Raw genomic sequence first — 21698 nt, 5'->3', positions numbered from 1 at the left:
TTAGCATCATCTCTAAAGTCTGATTCTGGCTTGTTTCACATTACCAGGTCTATCTGCAGGACCAAAAGGCAATGGAGAAGGTCGTTGCCCTCACCAAGCAAGCTGCAAAGTTTGCATTTGTTGAGTTCTTTTATCACTAGGTACTTGTACTGCTGAAACCAGATCTGGTTATACAAACATGGAGATCTCACCATAATATCCAAATAAACATGCAGTCCATCCTTTTGATGATATGAAAGGAGACCTGGAGCACAAATATCCTATACCTTCAAAATGTATTTAATTTAAACAGAATGTCAATGCGTATGTGAAATATTTTGTTAATGTTATTTGCTATTTTAATATTTTCCATTTTGAAAATTCCATACTTACCTCGATGAACAATATCATTCTTATGGCACCAGTGAATAGCTTTGATTAGCTGATAGATATAACTTTTTACTTTTTCAGGTGGAACTCCATTTGGCATTTCTTCCAGCAATTCAAGCATATTCTAAAAATTAAATAGAGAGCCACTGATTTCCAAAATTAGGCAGGCCCACAAATTATGTATTAAAATTTTTAAAAGCATCTTGGATGATAATTCATCTCATACACAGAATATATTTTTTAAAAAATTGCTTTGCTTTCCATCTATAATCTTTTTCATGCTAACACAGGATACTGTATTAAATCAAGGTTCTCTTTTTAAAAGAAATTCAGTTTTTGCTACTCCCCATAATATTCCTGCGTACTCTTCACTCTCTGAAACCTATCAGGCATCATTTTAGCCTAATTTTGAGGGAAAAGCAACACAAAGTAGGGAAAAGACACTGTAATATATAGAGGAGAGGGGAAACAGTCATTTTAACATAGTGCACTGTGCATCTCTGATAGAACTTCACAGTTAAGATCAAGCCTTGAAATATTTCTGGGAGACCTGGAAAATATTCTTAAATGATCCCTAAGATTACCAGTAGTCAATATAATCAGAACAAATATTTTAAAAGGCTACAAAATACTGTTGAAATAAAAAATCACAGACCCCAAACAAATCAATATGCAAAAATCTTAGTCTGGAGTCAGAGACCATTCTAAAATTCATGCACATTGTTTAAATAGAAATTCCACTTAATCAGTTTCCAGTATATTTCCAGATTAACTAAATATCCTCCATTTCCTCTGTAAAGCACAAGATTAAGGTCTATAGAATGATTAGAGTTTACTGTTTGTAGATGACCATCTAGGACACCAGTTCTCAAAGTGTAATCTGTGGATCTCCGGGAGTGGCGCTGTCTCAGAGGACCCATGAAGTCAAAACTATATTCATAACAGTACTCAGCTGTTTGCCTTTTTCACTGTGTTGGCATTTATACTGGTGGCACCTTAGCATGAATCAAAGCATTAGATTCTTCAATGCCATATCCTTACATTTGAAAAAAAAGGAAAAGGTCAATTTCAGTAAAGGATGTCTTTGATGAAGCAGTAAAAATTATCACGTTTATTCAGTTACAGTTCTTGAGTACTTGTCTTTTTAGGAATCTACATGATAAAATGAGGAATACAACTAAACCACTTCTGCTGCATATCAAAGTATGCTAGCTGTCTTGGGGAAAAGCACTTGGGTAATCAAGTTATAAATTGAACTAGTAATTTTTCTTGAGGCATACTATTTTTTACTTGAAAGAATGACTGATACACAAACATTTATGTTAACATACAATGGGTTTTTTATTGTTATTTTAAATGAATCAATAAATATTTTTATATTCTTCAGTTTTGACTTCTAATATGATAAATATTAATAGATAAAACCCACATAAATACAAAGCTCTTAGGGTTCCCAATAATGTTAGGAATGTAAAGGAGTCCTAAGACCAAAAAGTTGCTCTAAAATTTTGTCCCTGCCAGTCAAGTTGCATACATATAACCAATCAGCTGCCTGTTTATAATACTGTCATACCTATTTATAACAGATACATGTTATTTTAATATAATTATGCATCATATAAGCCAACTAAATGTTTTTTAAAAAGAGGTTTGCTGTTTATATGAAAGGGAAGTTTAATAATTTGGAAAGACTTAAAGGAAAGCCACTACACATAATGCTATCTAATCAAATGTGAATGCAACTAAAAAACACTGGCAAGGGACAGTGGTGGTGGTAAGGATTCTGCACTGAGACTACTTTGCAATGTTTTTAAGTTTTCACTTCACTTTAAAGAAGCTGACACAGGATATCACTGATGCATTAAGGGTAGGATGTATGTAAGAAAGCCCATCAGAAATCCAATCAGAAGATCAATACCCACTTCTAAAGAGAATGTGGAAAATGAATGTATATTGATAAGTCTTAAGTTAAAATAAAATGTTTAAAGCATATATGTATCATTTTTTAGAGATTCTCCTCTGGAATTATCTTTTTCAATTAACAAATGCACGTGAGGAGTAAAAGGGCTTTGTAATAAAGAATATAAATTGTATGTCTCATTTACATTCAACTCTAAATTCCTCACTTATAGAGAGAAATGTCCCCCAAAATCCATTCTTCCCTTACTAGAGCAATATATCTTATAGGTAGACGCATAAATGCCCAGAAAGAAGAGTACATTTTCCTCTGCCTTGCGGCTAGTATGGCTATGCAACTAAGTCCTAGCCAATGGGATGTGATAGCTGAAGCTCCATCCTGACCTTGAGGACAAGGGCCACTTCTGAGGGGTGGCAGACCATAAAGGCGGAAGCCACCTGGGATCTCCTACAGCTGTAGAGCAGAGGTACCATACCCATCTACCTTTGTGTTCGTACTTGAGACAGAAACTTCTATTTTGTTTAAGCCACTGTAATCTTGTGTCTCTGCTACAACTCCCTACCCCTAAGAGCATCTTTCTCCTTGCCCTCTTGAGACTCACTGTCAATCATTAGGCACTGCTACTGATGGGAGGGTGATGGTCACCTTCCACTTAAAAACCGTAAGACCAGCACAAGAATCCCAGGCTTAGAGGTCAGAAGATTGGAGTTCTGGTAGCAGCTCTGCCACTTATCAGCAGAGACACTGCAGACATTACATACTGTCTGATACACATAGATGATTTCTCCATTTGTTCATACGAAATTGTAAACAATCACCATGAGTAGAATTAGAAATAAAAAAGATAACTAAAATAGATCTGGCTGAATTTTATTATATGGCAGCAAAATTGTAGACCACATGATTATTTTTGACAACTAAAAAATAAGCATCTGATTCTACAGCAATCCTTTTTTATAACTTTTTTTAAAATATCAAATTTCAGGGGTTTTTTCCCTAGTGGGAAGGATCCCTTAGGAAAATGCCTAAATTAACACAAAAAAAGAAGCCTTTAAATAGATTCTGGAAAAGCAACATAAAACAGTATTTTAAGGCAACAAGTTTATATTTTTTCAAGTTTTGCTTGTAATGAAATTACTATATACATATATATTTAATTAGAAAAATAATTTGTAAAGGCTGAATTAATTGAAAAGCCATATTACTGGTTAGCTGTCTTGGCAACTCTGCTTTCCATTTCATGATGATAATGCTGGTGGTGATACTCTGTCATTTATGACACAGAAAGCACCTGAGATTTGACCTAAAGCAAAGATAAACCTCTCCAATCTTAATTTTAGATAAGAACACAGGAAATCAGCAGTAGCCACCTATTTACTCAGTAAGGAAACCTCTGAAAGGTCTGTCTGGCTCCAGTTTATTCTATTCTTGTGAAAGCACTTATTTCAGTTCTTGACAATAACCAACTGATATAAGTCAGTTGCTATTCAAGAAATTCATAGGTATACAATATTGTTTACGGCATTGGACATTTCCCCTCAGGTCATATGATTAAAACTGTCACTAAGAGTTAATAACAATTATAAAAATATTAAAGCAAGTACAGAGACAACTCGAACAATATGTGCTTTTTCTTCTTTTCTCCCATGCTTCTAATTCCTTACTTGTGGTCTCATCTACCTCCTCAAGCTTTACCTTCTGGCTCCTGGCACATTTTCTTCCCTCAAATAAAGCTACAACATTGGCAATTCAAAAAGGCTGCTTCATGAGCCCACTCATGAGCCATCTAGGTCTGATTCAGACACCCTGTGCCTGTGCAGTATCTTACACATACTTCTATCATCCTGTACCGTCACTGTCAATTTATGCACCTCTCCCTTAGAGGCCTTGCTTAAGTATAATTAAAACAAACGAAGTCTAAAAATTACTTGTTGAAGATAGAGTCTAAGACTTCAGAAGCCAAATCAATACACTGTTTAAATTTAAGATTATCTCTGTATGGTTAAAGCGTACAAAATCCTTCAATATTTTTTCAGGATTTCTAATGACTGTGGGTAATACTTTCATTTTTACAGTCAGATTAAGAGCACAATGACAAGTAACATTCAACAATAATACTTTAACAGCATCCGAAACAGCACTAAATAAAAGAATGAGGCAGATCTCTACTGTGTCAGTGACTTACTTTTTCAACATACTCAAACACCAAGTACAATTTCCCCCTCCGACGAAAGGCTTCCTTCAACTCCACAATGTTTTCCTGTTTGAGAGTACGAAGCATTTTAAGCTCTCGTAAAGTCGTTTCCTTGACTTCTTCATTTTCTAGAACGTAAACAATGGTGAATAGAGTGAAATTAAAGCTTTCAAACCACTATTCAGGAAATTCTAAGAACACTGAAAACATACCAATTTCACTTTCCACTTTGAGTACTTCTGCCTAAGAAGTCCAAGGATGGAATATCAAATATCAGATTTTCTTGTTGAAAGGATCAAGAATGAGAAACTTATAGAAGAAAAGGCTTACTTGACCAGCACGAACCTAACTTTCTGCTTGTATTTTCCTGTACTCTTTACTGCAAAGTGTATACATAAAACAGACTTACAGATACGACATAGGAATCCACTGTCGTGTTAACCCTACCACTACATACAGAGGAAGGAAGAGTTTAAAAGGGTAAAAAGGAATCAATCATATCACTTGATTGGAGCTTCCATGCAGCATCTGTAGCCATTGAAATTTTCAAGTTGGGCCTAAAGCTTTGGCTTAAAAGAGCATTTTACTCCGCAGGCTGCATTGTGAGTCACCTCTGTGAGCAGAGGTCATGTGCCCTACACGCATCCACAGTGCAGCTCATAGTCGACCTGCAGGAAACGCTAAGGGTGACTGATCTCTCTGAACAGAGGCTGCTGCCAGTTCCTGCTGTCCTCCTGTGGCATGTCCATCTGTCCACCCCCAGGTAGTGTAGTGTACTGGAATGGAGAACTTATGCTGAACCAATATACCCTTTCGTATCATCAACTCCACTCATGGTGAACCCTCAGACACAGAGGAAGGACAGAAGTCACATTAACTCTAATGGATCAATTGGCAGGGGAGCAAGTAAGGTACTATTTCATGTTAAAGGAATTTTTATAATAGCTTTAGATCTAGTTGGGACATCCTAACCGCCATAGTTACATATGTATATATAAAGAAGGATATAGGTTCTTAATCCCTGATCAGCATTCTGAAAACCAAAAACATCAGTCTAAAAACTGATATTTTTTTTCTAACTTTAAGGAAAATCTCTTTAGGAGCAAAACCTGAACTTATGAAACCACTTATAAGTCTTTGTTTAACCTACTTAGTATAAATAATTCTTATGTTTTGCTTTGGAAATAATACCTGATCACAGGATCCTAAGGTGACATGCCATATTTCCATTCTAAAATCTAAAAGTTATGAATTCTAAAATACATATGGCCCTAAGGTTTTGGGTAATGGTCAGAATCCTAGCTTGAAAGTCTAAGCTGTGTGACCCTCACATTCAGGCATGTCTGGGAAGGAAGAAAATAGGGTTAGGGACAGAGATGAGAAAGATGAAGATGCCTTCAAGAAAGAAATGTTTCCTAAGCAAAGTACACTAGAGAAAAGACCCTAAATGGGACCAAAGAGGGAAGGGAGATCCTAAATGCAGGGCCAGCAGTACCTCTGAGATTATGGTCACCCCACACAGCTCAGGATCTTAGTTCCTGGACTAGGGACTGAATCTAGGACCTGGCAGTGAAAATGCCAAGTCATAACCACTGGACCACCAGAGAATTCCCCTACCCCCCCACCCCTTCAAACTGGGTTTAAAGAAAAGAGACTATAATAAAACCATGGGCTTTGTAGTAGCCCCTGGAGTATCTGTAATAAACAGGAAACAAAGTCAATGCTCCTTTGTGAACTGGTTACACAAGTGAAATACTCTCCTTACTTCAAGAAAACTGCTGGAGAATCCTGGAACAGGAATCCTGCCTATCAGAAGGCAGGAAGCAGCAGTAGCAAAGGCGGACAGTGACATAGGCAGTAAACCAATCCACCCACATCAAGGGGGTTAACTGGAAACCAGGTCCTCAGAGGGCTCATGTCGGAGCATGAAACAGGGGGCCACCTGGCAGTAGGGGCAATGTATGTGACGTGATTAGAGGACTTTCCAAAGTAGCTTAGAGGCTTGTGGTGGTGGCAGATGTCCAGCTGTTCTGCAAACCAGGGCTGGGCCAGAGAATTGGTGTTTTGTAACTGTCAGAAGTGTTAAAGACTAGGGAGGCTAAATGCCTCCAGTCTTATGAAGAAGGCCAACCTGTTTCTCTGCTGTCTCATCTGAGTTACTTCCAAGGTTGAGGTAATCAAACTAAAATCCACCTATCTCTAAGACAGACTGCCACACAGATGGTCTTCTAATAAGGAAGTAATTCAGCAAGAGACAACTATACTACTCATGACCTGACCTTGTCTGCGTTTCCACCCCCATCTCATGCCCTTCTCTCCCTACCTTTATGTTAGTCTTTTGGTTCACAAAAGAGCCCCAAACTTCATTTTTTAACCTTAGGGCCTTTGAGCTTATTCCCTCTGCTGAGAACCCTCATTACACTACCAGCCTCTTTACAGGGCTAGCTCCTTCAGGCTTTAGTTTAAATGTCACTCGATCACTCAGCCAAAGCAAGCCTCCATCCCCATTAGTCCTCATCTCAGTACTCTGACTTTTCATTCACAAACCTTCCCACCATCTTTACTGATGTATTTGTTTGCTTATTGGTTTACCATCTATGTGGCCACCGCTGCTAATCCAAGAGCTCTAGGACGACGGGTCTAAGTTCTGCTTGGTATTCAATAATACACACCCAACCACCTAGGACTGGACCTGGTACAGAGGAGATCAATAAATACTTCCTACACAAATGCTTTTGATGGTGCTATGAGGAAATTTTTGCCCATATGTGGCTAGCTCTTATTCCCATAAAACATGGGAAGCAGCAATATGATATCAAACAAAAGGCACTTTGCCTTCCTGGTTTTGAGGACAGTGTTTTCAAGCTTCTCTCTCTAGAACTTTGAAAGGGCCATTTTTCAGACAGTAAGACAAACTGAATTTATTTTCCCTATTTATTTTACCTCTGCCCCTAGTAGTCTACAATATGTGATTATGAAAAATGAAGACTCCAGAAAACTGACAGTACCAAGGGTCAAGAACACATATATATTTGGTTATTAGAACATCCCTCAGCTATGCTGGAGCTGGTTACAAATAAATGGTGCCACAAAGTAAAAGGTAAATAAAGCTGGTATACTTTTTCTAATCAAAAGCTTGGGGAATTCTTGGCACTGAAAAACAGGTACCTTTGTATCATTACCAACTTGTGGCAGTTTCACTTTGCTAACAGATAAAGCCAAATGGCTAAAGCAACATGGCTATCATAGAAGGAACACTGAAGTAGGATCCAGGAGACCTAGATTTTGGACCCTTTTAACCAACTAACAATGTAACATGTGACTCTGGGCAAGCCATTTAACTTTTCATTCATAAAATAACTAAATGGACACTCCTCCACACTCACACAGTATCCTAAAAAGTCCCATGGCCTTTTCCAAATCTAATAATCCATGATTTCTTTTCATTAAGATCTCACTGATTATGAGCCTAAACTCCACTGAATTTTGGTACTTTGTTACATATATATTTATCATTCGAATCTATACTAACTTTGCTAAACAACGGCTAAAGAGAAAAGAAAAACAAATCATCAAAAAGAAGGTCACAAAACCACTTAGTATGCAGAGCCACCTCATTTAAGCAGCTCATCTTGTTTAGGAAGTGAAGGCTCTTCTAATTTATGCCACTCAGTTATTAAAAGTTGAGGTAAGCACTTTAGCACTAAGATTGTAATGAATGGGAACAGGAAGAAAGTAGAGTTATTAATTCTGTAAGTGAAAGTAAAAATGCACACTCTTCATTATCTGGAAATTCCATTATTCTTGTTCCTATGAGTACTTTTAAAGGTTCCTGGCCTACTCCATGTACTTTATGATGAAAATTGTGGCACTAAATGATTAGATGATGGGGAAAAGGAATGTACATTCCACTTATACATGCTTCTCTCCTCAGAGGTTCAGAAAGTAGCAAAGCTGTTGAGTAAGGCAGATTTTTAAAGGTAGATGCATAGCCTACTGAAGTGGGCACAACTCCCCCTGCCTTCCAGTTGAAATAATCTCATGGCTTTTTATTTAGGCTGTGTGTGTGTATGTGTGAGTCACATCCGACTCTTTGCAACCCTACAGACTGTAGCCCACCAGGCCACCTCTACCCATGGAATTCTCCAGGCAAGAATACTGGAGTGGGTTGCCATTTCCTTCTCCAGGGGAACTTCCCAACCTAGGGATCCAACCCGGGTCTCCCGCATTACAGGCAGATGCTTTACCATCTCTGTGACTTCCCTGGTGGCTCAGATGGTAAAACATCTGCCTGCAATGCAGGAGACCCGGGTTCGATTCCTGGTCGGGAAGATCCCCTGGAGAAGGAAATGGCAATCCACTCCAGCACTCTTGCCTGGAAAATCCCATGGACGGAGAAGCCTGACAGGCTACAGTCCATGGGGTTGCAAAGAGTCAGACATGACTGAGCGACTTCACTTTCACTTTCACTCCAGTTCACAAATGAAGAAACCAAGTCTAGAAATAATAACTTTCTCAAGGCAAGTGAAGGGAATGTCACACCACAGGGACAGAGGTGACATGGTGTAAAGGCAGTGGGTGAGCTTTGGAGAGTGAGTTGGAACACCCAAATTCAGGCCTAGACTGTTTCTGCTTCATTACATGGCAAAGCAGCACAGTGTCAGTGGAAGAAAAGCTCAGTGAAGATCCTGGGGTCTGTGTTTTAGTCTCAGTTAATCAAATAGTAGCTGTGGTTCCTCAGCAGTAAACTAGTGTTCACATTCTACTAGATGCTGCTGAAGGCCCTTCCATGTGATTCCTGCTTATATGCATGCTGATAGACCTGGACATCAATTACCATGGACGGTGTTTAGCTTAGTACAGGTAGTGCTTCTGACAAAGTTCTGTAAATTCTACTGCTGCTGCTGCTGCTGCTAAGTCGCTTCAGTCGTGTCCGACTCTGTGCAACCCCACAGACAGCAGCCCACCAGGCTTCCCCGTCCCTGGGATTCTCCAGGCAAGAACACTGGAGTGGGTTGCCATTTCCTTATCCAATGCATGAAAGTGAAGAGTGAAAGTGAAGTCACTCAGTCGTGTCTGACTCTTTGCGACCCCATGGACTGCAGCCTACCAGGCTCCTCCGTCCATGGGGTTTTCCAGGCAAGAGTACTGGAGTGGGGTGCCATTGCCTTCTCTGAAATTCTACTGAGTGATGACTAAATAGTGGGGTCAGAAAAAGGACATTAAAAAAAAAACAAACTAACCTATTTCTAAACTTGCCAGCAAGGCTGAAAGCTAACACACGTAAAAATCAAGGAGGGAGATACAAAGTAAAAGAAAACAATTTTTAAGAAGAAAGATCACAGGAGCGAAAGAAATGCAAAGATAAATGATGAAAAGAGAAAAATCTAAAGATGAGCAGAAACTCTTCTATAACTCTATTTTTAAAGAACTGTGGGCTTTGAAAAGAAGTCCAGAAATAACTATAACCTACTTTATGAAATCACAAACTTGACACTTTTGTATAGCCAAAGAGGCACCCCAAAATGGACTTTAAACACGTACTCTGTGGGGAAAAGTCAAGCCATCATGTTACAAAACCATAACGGTGCCATTTTTGAGTCTGGATGCCCTGACTGAAGAGGGAACATCAACAGGAGGCAAGAAAAATGGCCAGGAGGGTTTAAATGGTGGTGCTGCTGTCATATATACCAAAAATGATGAGAACTCTTAAATCTTCAGAGATGAAGGCCAGATAAAGCACAATGGAAATGGATTAAAACATGAAAGGTGCAAAATGTTCACCAAATCCAAGAAGAATCCCTGAAGTTTGAAAGAGATCCATTTTGGTCATTAAAAATAAGTGTGGTGAAATCATGACTAGCTCAAACTTAGTGAACTCATTCATCTGTTTAACCAAGGGTTGGAAAGTCTGTCTCAAGGCCTCTCTTACACAGAAATCAGATTCATGAATTTAAAGATTATGAGGCCTTGTTTTGTACAAGTATACAAAATGAGAGACCAGAGTTCCCTTGATTCTGAGATCAGAATAGAACTTTCTAGTGTCTGAGTAAAAATAAGGATGACATAAACTGGAGGAAAGAATGATCAATTAAACATTTTCTTATGATTAAGAACAACTATGTCCATTCCAAGGTAAAATATTTATCTATAGAAACCATAAACAGGAGCAAGATATGAAATGCAAGCAATTTTGATAGAGAAGCAAAGACACAGCCTAAATTCTATCTTAACCATAGACTACTACACAACTCCCTCAAAGTCAGCCTCCTTGTCATGTATGTAGGCCCAATGACAAGTGAGGAGGATCTCTCCTCACCCTATCACCCGTACATTCAGGAAGGGCTGAAAAGTTTGAATAAACAAAAGGTACTATCACATGATTCAAAAGTTTGTCAAAAATAAATTTTAGACCACAGGACTTCTTTAATTAAAGGTTGAACAGGGCTTTTAATTCTTGCTGGTCCAAAGCTATCTAAATTAGTGCTCTTGGATTATTTAAAGAATTGAGCATGGTAGACACTGGCACATAAGAGAATGCTGATCCAAAAGTGATAGAAGATTATCATCTGAACATCAAATCTCAATGTACAAGATTGGAATTATAGGAAGGGTAGGAGGATTAGCCTCAATTTATCATTATACATAGCCTGAAATGTACCTTTTAACTAAATAATCTCTAGTATCTTTTTGGTCTCTGATCATTTTTCTCTTCTCAGAAAAATACAAATACATACTGAGTAGAATTAATTCTATGGAGACTTCTGGTTGGTTAGGTATTTATTAGTTAAGTGTTTCTCTGTGGAAACTTATATTAATAGACAAATTTATAATACTATCATTCAGGGTTATCATCAAGAATTCATTATCTGAGACTCCACATTTATGATGATGAATAAAGAAACAGAAGTCATCAAAATAGAAAATATTAACAAATGAAAGGATCTCAAATAAAAATGTGTTCACTCAAGCATTCCTTCCTTTTAACAGGGGTTTTTAATTCCCACCAGTGTGTCAAAGTTTTTCAGGGAAAATCATAGCAAAGACACTGATAAATGACCTGATGGAGTTATACCAGTTAACTGGAGAGAAAAAAAAAAAAAAAACTGACAAGGATGAAGATAAGAAAAAAAAAACAAAAAAAACAAAACAAAACAGGAACATACTGAAAAAGAAGTGACAAAACCTTTTGTATACTTTTAATGACCTTTTTATTGTGAAAGTCATTCATTGACCTAGCCTATAGTTTTACTGTAAAAATTGCCCCACCCCGCCAAAAGATAACACTTGATTCTTTTCTCTAAGAAATAGTACATAGTTGCTATTATAATCTAAATTGTGTTAACTATAAGATAAAGTAAATTTATTTTCATAATTTTAATTTCTTTTTTTTCAACTTAAAACTCTCAATTTAACTTTTTATTTACTATAAAATTTTGGTTTCCCTTTTAAATAATAATCTAGGATAATAACGACTTCTTGAACTAAACAGTAGTCTACCTTAAAATGATACTCAAAAAATGGTTCATGTAAATTTGTGGATACATATGAATTTAACAAGAAAACAGGACATTATCATAATCTTTTAAAGCTAACAGAAGATAATATATATACTCAAAAAATATTCCTTGATACCATCAGCATGAGAATACTTGATTAGCTTGAATGTGGGTCAGACCAAGTTCAGATCCCAATTCAGTTTAACAATGTTTTTGCAGAATTATTTCATTACCTTCACAAAGATTTTTAAATACTGGATTTAGAAAAGTCAGTATGATAATATCAAAAGAATATATTCAGGATAACTAATAAAGGAAACTCATGGGAGCTATATGACAATAAGGGCAATATTAGGAAACAATATTTTTAATTATAATTAGCTTGACTAAAATTTAAGATGATAAACTGATACAGAATTAAGTGGTTTACATAGGGGTTGAATGGACATCCTCACCAACACTAGACTATCTATGTACACTTCACACTCCAAAAGGGTATTAACTGCACATGTTCCCTTGCTTTCCATTAAGCACAGTAATACTCTGGCAGGAGGAAAAGGGTAAAGACAGAAAAGATTGTGTTAGGTCTCCCAGGGAGAACTGGAAATAATAGGAAAGTGTGCCTAGGATAGGCCTGGAACTGAGAAGTTAGGAATAATTGGATACATTTTTATATTATATCACTGAAATATTTAGGAAGTATCCCTCCAGAAGTATGTACAGGCATGGCTACAAAGTGTCCAGGTGCAAGGTGGTTGAGTGATGGGGCTACATGCTTCTGAGGTATAGTAACTGATAATGGCCCAGCAGAGACGAGGGCAGAGTGGATTCGTGTTTTGTCAGCTCAGTGAAATAAGAGCTGATCAAATGTTTCCCATAATGTTTAGACTACCAATACAGTCCTGGGATGCCACAACTAGAAACAATCTCTCTCACCTCGAAATTATGCAAAGTGATTCAGGCACTAACTGCTTTCTACTCTTTTACTGCTTTTTATTTACAGGTCTTAATTCTTATTGATCAGAAACTTCTTGAAATTATCCAGACCTGATTTACCTTCATTGATCTTACAGCACCTGGTTCAGTACTCAGTGGAATTTTTTTTTTGGCAACACCATCCAGCATGGTGCTGTTAGTTCTCTGACCAGGGATCAAACCCAAGGCCCCTGCAGTGGAACTGCAGAGTCTTAACCACTGGACCGCCAAGGAAGTCCCCAGTGCTCAATGAATTTCAACAGATACACTACTGATTGCCAATCTGAAGGTACTCTAATATGGGGTCAAATATATCACTTAATTGAAGCTAAGAATTGGTATTCTATAGGATAGAGGTTGTAAAGAATTCGGTATTTATTTTTTTTAAAAGCAATGACATATGTGGCCTAGATTGCACTGCTTTTCAAAAATTTGATGACACATTATTTCTGGTGGTAACTGATGGTCGACAATGTGCCTTACAAGATGAATGCACAGTCAGAAGTTTTTACATGCAGGCAAAGGTTATGCTTTGATCTACTGTTGCAACCACTCTTTTTAGTAGAACACCATTTGTCTCCTGGCCACCTGTGGTTAGCCCAAACCCACTGTTCAAAGAGCTCACTTCCAATGGTCTCCTAGTGGGTTGGCCTGGGGCTATTGCTTCCTATTAGACTACAGGTATATCATTTGAAGTAGTGCTTTTTTGGGTTTTGTTTTTAAAGAATAAGCTAAAGTACTTTTTTTTTTTTTCTGGCCTACTCTTTAAGGCTGCCAAGACAAGGCTAAAATTCCCAGCTGACGTGCATGTGCTCCACATAACCAGCACATCAGAGCTGGGTTATATCAAATATTACTGTCTCTACCCTAGGAATTGTTAGTGAGGCCCATTTGTTATTTAATGTTTGCTAAGTCTCTAAGGTAGGGGTGGTGAATGTTCACAAATACAGAGGCTGGTATCTGACAGTACACAGTTGCTGTGTGCTGATGAAGGTAGGCTATGAATGCTATTGTCACGCTTCCAACTAGATATGATTGGTTGATGTTATGGTGGGATCTCTCACTCCTGTAGCACTAGTTTTCAAATGGCAGGCTGTGAATCAAAATATTTGATGCCAAAATAGGTACTTGTATGAATTTATATGAGCAAGAAAGAACAGAAAATGAAGAACCTCACATTAGTAAAATAACCTTGTGAAACTTTTCCTTCAGTTATATACGTATGACATATTATGTATGAGAACACTGTGTTAGGAGGTAAAAAATATTTCTGCTTGGAGTCTCTGTCAAAAAAAAAACTGAAAAAAATGCTGCCTGGATCTTCTTAGAGGCCACGTCTGTCTTTGGAGTCAGTTTTACTACTTGGCTGTATTTGTATGGCCAATAATAGTCTGGATTTAAAACCTAATGGCCTACTGAAATGCTTTATTTTTTCTCCTGTACATTACTTTCACTGGGTACACTATTTTTGTTGTTGTTGTTGTTAATCTTTTATTTTAAACCTTGCCCAGTATAGGGCAAATTTAATACTCCATTTGAAATGGTCTCTATGTGACCAAAGCTTCCAAGTATGGTATTTCTTCTTGAAAAGCTTTTCTTTTCCCAATGAGTTATTCTAAATATAAAACCATTCCCTCTGTACTGTCTACATACTACTTATCTTTGTACTTCTATCTAACTAGGAAGCAGAGATCACAGTAACCAATACCAGAGCCTTTAACACAGCACTCACTACTTGGATGAACCCAGGAAGTATTTACTTCAAATAAGTTTTCTCATTTTAAACTGTTAGTATGTGGAAACAGTGTAAATAGCATGTCTTCTGTCCAGCATTTGAAGCAAGATTTCCAATGCTGTCTCTTTAAAACACAAAGTGAATTTTCTGATATCATGAGATTTGAAAATATTCACACAAGAGGAACTAGATGTTTCAAAGCAAAGCATGATGATCAATAAGATATATTTATTATACTTTCTGAGATTGAGACTCTAAAATCTAAGGAACATAGTCTAATCAGCTAGATCTCATCTCTTTCATATTCGATTCACAAAAACTAAATACAGAAAGAAAAAAATATATATATACCTTCACTGTCCTTGAATTTCTTGATTGCCACAATTTCATGCGTTTCCTGCAAAGGAAAAGAGGCAGAAGAAAAGTCATTCTCTAGTGTTTTTCAAACTAGGAATCCCAACTGTCTGGAGGTATATTCTGAAACAGAGTAGCAAGAACTTAGAGAATAGAAAATAAATCCTCCTTGTCCTCAGTCCCTCATTTCTCAGTTCCAAAATTGTCTTTCTTACTACCCTAAAGGCATTGTCAGGGAAGGAAAAGGAGAATGGGAAGAGGCTAGGGGACCAAGGGCTGATCTGGCTGAACATGGATGAACCAGCAGCACCAATGTCTTGAGGCAATGCAAAAGTAGCAGGATGGATGACAATAGACAACATCTATATTGCCCTCTGAAACCCAGGGACACATTTAATTGGGTTTCTTATATCAGAGAAAAAACTTCTATAATACTTGGTAGTTGCTGGTAGCAGAATACCTCTTCCAAGTCTCCTCCTTTCACTTATCTCTTCCTAACAAACCTATCTTCCTAACCTATCTAGTTATTCACCAGCTCCTCCCCATTAAACCCATTTCAAATCCGAAGTGGATAAATATTTGCCACCAAATACCAATCATTAACATCCCCTTGCCTTTATTTAGCCCTCCTGAATTAACAGAAGTAGTTGGTGAGAAGAACCCTACTTTCAAATGAAACATCAAGTTCTTTTGGTTTTTTTTTTTTTTTTGGTCTTTTTTGGCTGGAAGAGAATAAAAAGGCTAGAAAGGAAATGGAAATGCTAAGGATTAAGTATAACTATGCTAAATATTTCATGTCTAATATTCTAGCCTATAAAAGGAATAAAAAAGCTTTTGGCAAAATAACATATAGATTCTTCAAAGTCAACATGTCATATAAAAAGGTCTTCTGGATAATTCAGGCCTGCTCTTTTCTACTCCAAGTAGGGATACTTTCAGATCTGTAAGAGCAAACCTTTTATAAAACTTTGTCCCTGCATCAAAACAAAAACAGACACAATATGAAGTAATAACCAGAAGGGTACAAAATCATTAACTTATCCAAAATACATGCTTTTCTCCTAGGTTTCTTATAAAAGCAAAGGGAATCATAAAAGCAGGGAGAAAAAAATAAATTTTTTAAAAGTGACCATTATGGTGAAAGACAAACCCTGAGTCATAACCACGTCTGTAAATCAAACCCTGTTTCTCACCTGCCCGTTGAAAATAGTAGAAAATACCAGCTTTCATATTTGTGTTACAGGGGGAAAATTATCTGAAAGTGCTATAGGCTACTGAGGAAAAAGATTCTTATTAAGGTTATTATGTTTTTGTTTTTTTTTATGGGAGAAACAGAATGTAAAGTACAGAGAGCTCTGGGGATACAATTTATTTGTATATCGGCAGACCTTCTGATTTAAACTCAGCTGTCCAGGTACTTTGTGATACTGTAATGGTTTCATTATTGAGAAAGAAAAACTGCAAAGTCAAAAGTGATGTGGAGGATGATCACCTAGAATATTAACAGAGGTACCAGGTAACTCTGCTAGGTATGCTACTCTCTCTTAATACACCAACATTGTTTTCTTACCCTGCTCCTTTTCAAATGGCTCCAGCTAGCAACCCACCTACAGTCTAAGGGAAAGTACAAAACCCTATCAAGAAAACTGCTCACAGCACAAAGAAGGGGCAGCAGGATGGCATCCAGGAAGAGAGCCCAACTGCCCACATTTCAACTGAGTGTATGTAGCATTTCATCCTATAGTGGACATTTTTTTGTTGCGTCCTAAGTGTTAAAGCTTTGTTTGATTTTATAAAAGGTCTTGCTTAGTTCAAAACTGCCCACTGATATGACTACATATTTAAATTTATGACTGCCACCATCTTGAAGAAAGAAATTCATCAGACTTTCCCCCTGGCAATCTCATAAATAGAATTTACAGTATAAACAGTTGCCTGAAGGGGGGGGAGGGTCAAATAAAATGAAATGTTTATTCTTTTATTCTTTCATCAATGCCACAAAAATCCTCTTTCGACTCAACACACACACACACACACACACTCAATATGGGTTTTGTATTTACTTATAGAACAAAGTCAAACAAATGGAAGTTTTCTACATAAAGTCAATTCAATGTATGGTGGAAAACACACACAATTAAGAGAAGATGCTGGAAAATTTAACATTTTTATTCATACTACTTATAAAACTAATATGAACTCATATAAAAGAATATAAAGGGATATAAGAGTATAAAAAGAAATTAAAAAACTATATAACCCTTCCTAATAATACTTGATAATATTTTCTTCCAGTAAATTTTTCTCAAATTGGAAGAACATGAGCACACATATACTGTGTTGTATGTTGCTTTTAATTCACTTGATATTGTACATGGAATATTCTGACCTGTCATTAAATACTTTTTAAAACCACTGTCTTTAATAGATGGTTATTTTACCAGCCTACTAATGAACACACTTCAACATCTGCATCTTCATTTCCATAAAGCAAATTCTATAACTGATAATTCTGTAACTGATAGGTCAAGGGGTATGAACTGATATATCCAAAAATATATTATTTTATAGTTCCTTCCAGCAGCATGAGAACCCACTCTACAACCACAGCCAACACTAAATACAATCATTAAAAAATCTTTAGGTACCAATGAGATCAGAGGTTTGTTTCTGAACTAATATTACCTGGAAATAAAAGAACTTAGAAAAGGTTTCTTCTAGCAACCTTAAATATTGTTTCTACTCCTATATGTCTAAAGTTTCCATTAGAAACCGTGTAACTTTAAGGCTGAACTTTTCGTAATTGTTTTATGTGTTTCATTCATTATTACATCCTAAGTGTCTAGAATGGCAGGCACATAGTAGGTTTTCAATAAATATTTCATGAATGACTATTTCATGAGTGAATTAATCAAAACTGCCCTATCAGTTTTGTTCTTTTCTTTCCTTCCTTTTGGATTTCTCATGGGTCCTTATTTCAGCCATCTGCACTTTTTGCCTCATGTCAGCTTGTTGCCATGATAGAGGCCATATCCTCCTGGCTCTCCTTTAGAAGACAACTTCACCTGCTTGCTACCAAAAACATTATCTTCAGAACTATGTGTTGCTCTTAAATCTTCAGAGCAGTATTTTATCTATTCATGACTTTTCATAAGCCACACCCTCACTCCCACTTATAACTCATCCTCACTAAGACAGGAAGAGATCCGCCAGGCTTGGTGTCAGGCAGCAAAAAAGGTAGTTGGACTTTTTAGCAACCTGCATTTCAAAGGCAGATTGATGTACCCGAGCCCAGTTTTAAACCTGGATTCTTAGTAAACATTCTTCGTGTTGGGTTGGCTGGTCTGAGGCTGGGCCACCTGGGCAAAGTTCTCTGAATAAGCTGTTTGCTGAGCCCACACTTCCTAGCACATCCTACTCCCACTAATTCACCTTCACCACACCTTGTCATGGGGTCTGTGCATCCTAGGATACAAAAGTGCTGCTTCGAATCCATCTCTACCTCTTGCCCTTCTGTATTTGAGGCATTTTGTCTCGGAAAAGATCTGGAAATATAGATGATGATGTGGAAAAGACTGGCAATATAGATGCTGATGATGATCCAAGTCTTTTCTTATTCCTTTTGGATACTTTGCCATATTCTGGTTCAGAAAATTGGATAGAATGTATTTTTCAAACAATCTTCCTGGACTTTGCTAATGATCTTTGATGTTTAGTTTCTTAATTTACAGAACTTTTACAAGTTTATGGTCTTGTTTTTAAATATCTTCATGCCATCACCTTGAGATGTTACATATAACATAGACGTAGACAAAGAAAAAATATGTGAAAACTCTGAAGAACTGTGTTTTAAAATCAATTTATTCAAAAAAAGCAAGCCATTCGCCCCCACAACATCTGCAAGAGAATGTCACCAGCTGTATAGTTAGTAAGATAGGCATAATCTGCTACTTGTTTCAACATCTTATTTGTTTAAAATAGGAGTTACTTAAGAGCTCATATTTTAAACAACAAACTAAGGATATCATAAAATATGTAAGTAAACACTAATGATCATTCCATGCCTCACCCTTAATTTTGTCTCAAAATTGAAATTATATTACTTTGGAATGCAGAAAGATAGAGGTTCCTGAATTGTACTAGTATCTTCATGAGTGAACAAGCTAAATGAAGGCATTTAACATTTCCCAGAATAAATTTCCACATTGAAAAAAAGAGAATGAAAAATAAAATTTTAAAGTAGTAACAAATAAAAAAAAATACCTCTAGCGCTTATATTTCTTCCTGTATTTTCATGATCCTCCACCGCATAAAAACCATGCATCCATCAGTCAACAACCATACTGAACACAGAAACTTGTAATCAAAACTCACTTCTGCTGCTGACTGTCTAAAGCTCCTGAGTCATTGGTTTATTCCCAGAATCAATTGTCCCTTCTTAAGATGTTGGCAAAGTAACTGATTGGTATTAACAATCATAAATTTACTAAGTTATTTTAAATGCAGTTACATAACTTGATTTAATTATGCTTTGGAACAGTAAATTCTCTAAACCAATCATACAGTTATAAGGAAGTAGCAGGAGTCATTGTTTTAAATGTTTTGCTCTAGTTTAAAATATCCAACATGCATTATGAAACAGAACAGAAAAAAATAATGATTTTATTTTACTCTGCTATCCATGGATTAAACCATTCCAAAGGTATACTCTATAATTCATTCTCTATTCTCTGAGGAAGCCCTTCCTTGGGAGAAATTACAACTTGACAAGTATTTTAAAATATTTCACTCCGTATTTGGTATGCAAAGACCACACTAAGTGCTTTCAAACACTGATGTGATCCTTCAGCAGAAGCAAAATCCTATAAACATAAATATTATCACCTTATAGACAGATATGGTAACTAAAAAAAGTCAGCTTTATTTTACTATTCTTAAGAATTTTTGTGCCGGGCCCTGTGTTTCCCATGTATTAACTCATCTAATTTTCAAATTAAATCAAGATTCTCTGAAGAGAATCTTACCATCATGTTCATTGTATAGATGAAAATGTACTGAATTTTAGGAGGTGCCATAATTTGCCCCAAGATCATACAACTAAGAAGTAATAAGGCTAAAATTTTAAACCTAGGAAGATTGATTCTGGAGGCCATTTTTCATCTATGGCAATGCTATTTGCCACTGCAAGTCATATATATAAATTCTATTGTTGAAAAGGATATATTCTGAAACACACACACACATGCTCACTCTCTCACTTCTAGGGAGGTATGCTTATTTCTCTTCTGTATTTTCTCAAAATGCTAGCAGCAACAAAACTTTTCAAATAGTTTTCTAAAGTCTGTTATAATATTTATACATCTGAAAGTATGTGCAAATATTTCATATATTTCCATCTTTATCTATATTCAGACTTTTATTTCACAGAATCTTAACTTAGACACATTATTTAAGTTACTTTTACATTATGAGCAAAATTATAAAATGGGAGTAAATTCATGCATAGGATACATGCCATGGCAAGTAGATACAATGGAGCATTTAACAGAAATACAAAACATTATCCAGGATATGCAATGATAAAAATCAGACTGTTCTCCAAGGAATCCCTCAGAGATCTTTCCTTGACTTGTATTTATTTTTAATATGTATAAACTACCATAGTCTGCAAATACTAAAAGTTAGATTAACTACTAAATTTAAGTATTTCAGACGTAATCAAGAAAGATTAATACTCAGGTGTGTATTTTAGTCAGCTAAGAACTGTCTGTTGGGCCCCAACTTTTTGTGTGTGTGTTTTTTTTTTTTAATGGCATCCTAAGTTTAACATGAGTGAGTAAGTGAAGTATCTCATTTGTACAAACACTTACATCCTAGTGTGTAATAATGCATGACAGTAAGTAAAAATTTTTGACAAAAGAAGTACAGTGAATGTTATATGATATGCCACAGAAGTTTAAATGATTGATCATGTAAATATAAAGAAAAAATGTATTCCACTTTGAGATTTAAGTTTATAATATGTTGGTTTAATTTGCTTTGCTCTCTTTCTGAAATGTGAAATATCATAAATCTTTGTTCATGTCCATTCCTTCTCTCCCCAGAGGTAACTGCCATCCTAAAGTTGGTATGTACCATTCACAGACACATTTTTATTACTACCAATGAATTCATCCATAAGCAAATTTACTATTTTGTACATTAAAAATCATAACTGGCATGTTATTTTACACACCCTTTTGCAACAGTTCTTTTTTTTTTTAAGTACAACATGGTATAGTTGGGATTTAAACATAAATCTAGCCACCCGGGGATAACTGTGCCCCAAGGGGACATCTGGCAATGTCTGCAGACACTTCTGGCTGTCATAACAGGGTAGGGGATTGTCGTTGTTGTTCAGTAGCTACGTCGTGTCTGATTCTTTGCAACCCATGGACTGCAGCACACACATCATACCAGCATCTAGTGATTAAAAGCTACAGATTCTGCTGAACACCCTACAATGCACAGGACAGTCTCTACCACAAAGAATTACCTGGCCCCAAATGTCAAAAGTACTGATGTTGAGAAACTTTGCTTTAATTTTATTCATTGTAATGGTTTTGTGATAGTCCACTATAAGCATTTCCCTTAAAAAAGAGCCTGACCACTTGT

The 21698-nt window shown here is 36.5% G+C and overlaps 1 protein-coding gene across 6 annotated transcripts in view; it reads right to left on the bottom strand.

The window, feature by feature from the left end:
• CDKL5 (cyclin dependent kinase like 5) overlaps positions 1-21698 on the bottom strand; it is a 182121-nt gene that overhangs the window by 54267 nt on the left and 106156 nt on the right. For all 6 annotated transcript variants that reach the window (XM_055565127.1, XM_055565131.1, XM_055565132.1 and 3 more), the window contains 3 exons: positions 15042-15087; positions 4473-4609; positions 373-493 (listed from right to left, as the gene is read on the bottom strand). In XM_055565127.1, the coding sequence (XP_055421102.1) occupies positions 373-493; positions 4473-4609; positions 15042-15087 (304 nt within the window). The remainder of the gene's footprint in view (positions 1-372; positions 494-4472; positions 4610-15041; positions 15088-21698) is intronic.

Source organism: Bubalus kerabau, chromosome X, assembly GCF_029407905.1.
Source record: "Bubalus kerabau isolate K-KA32 ecotype Philippines breed swamp buffalo chromosome X, PCC_UOA_SB_1v2, whole genome shotgun sequence".
Lineage (NCBI taxonomy): Eukaryota > Metazoa > Chordata > Mammalia > Artiodactyla > Bovidae > Bubalus > Bubalus kerabau.
Note: the sequence above shows the minus strand (reverse complement) of the source record. Positions and strands in the feature narration are given on the sequence as shown.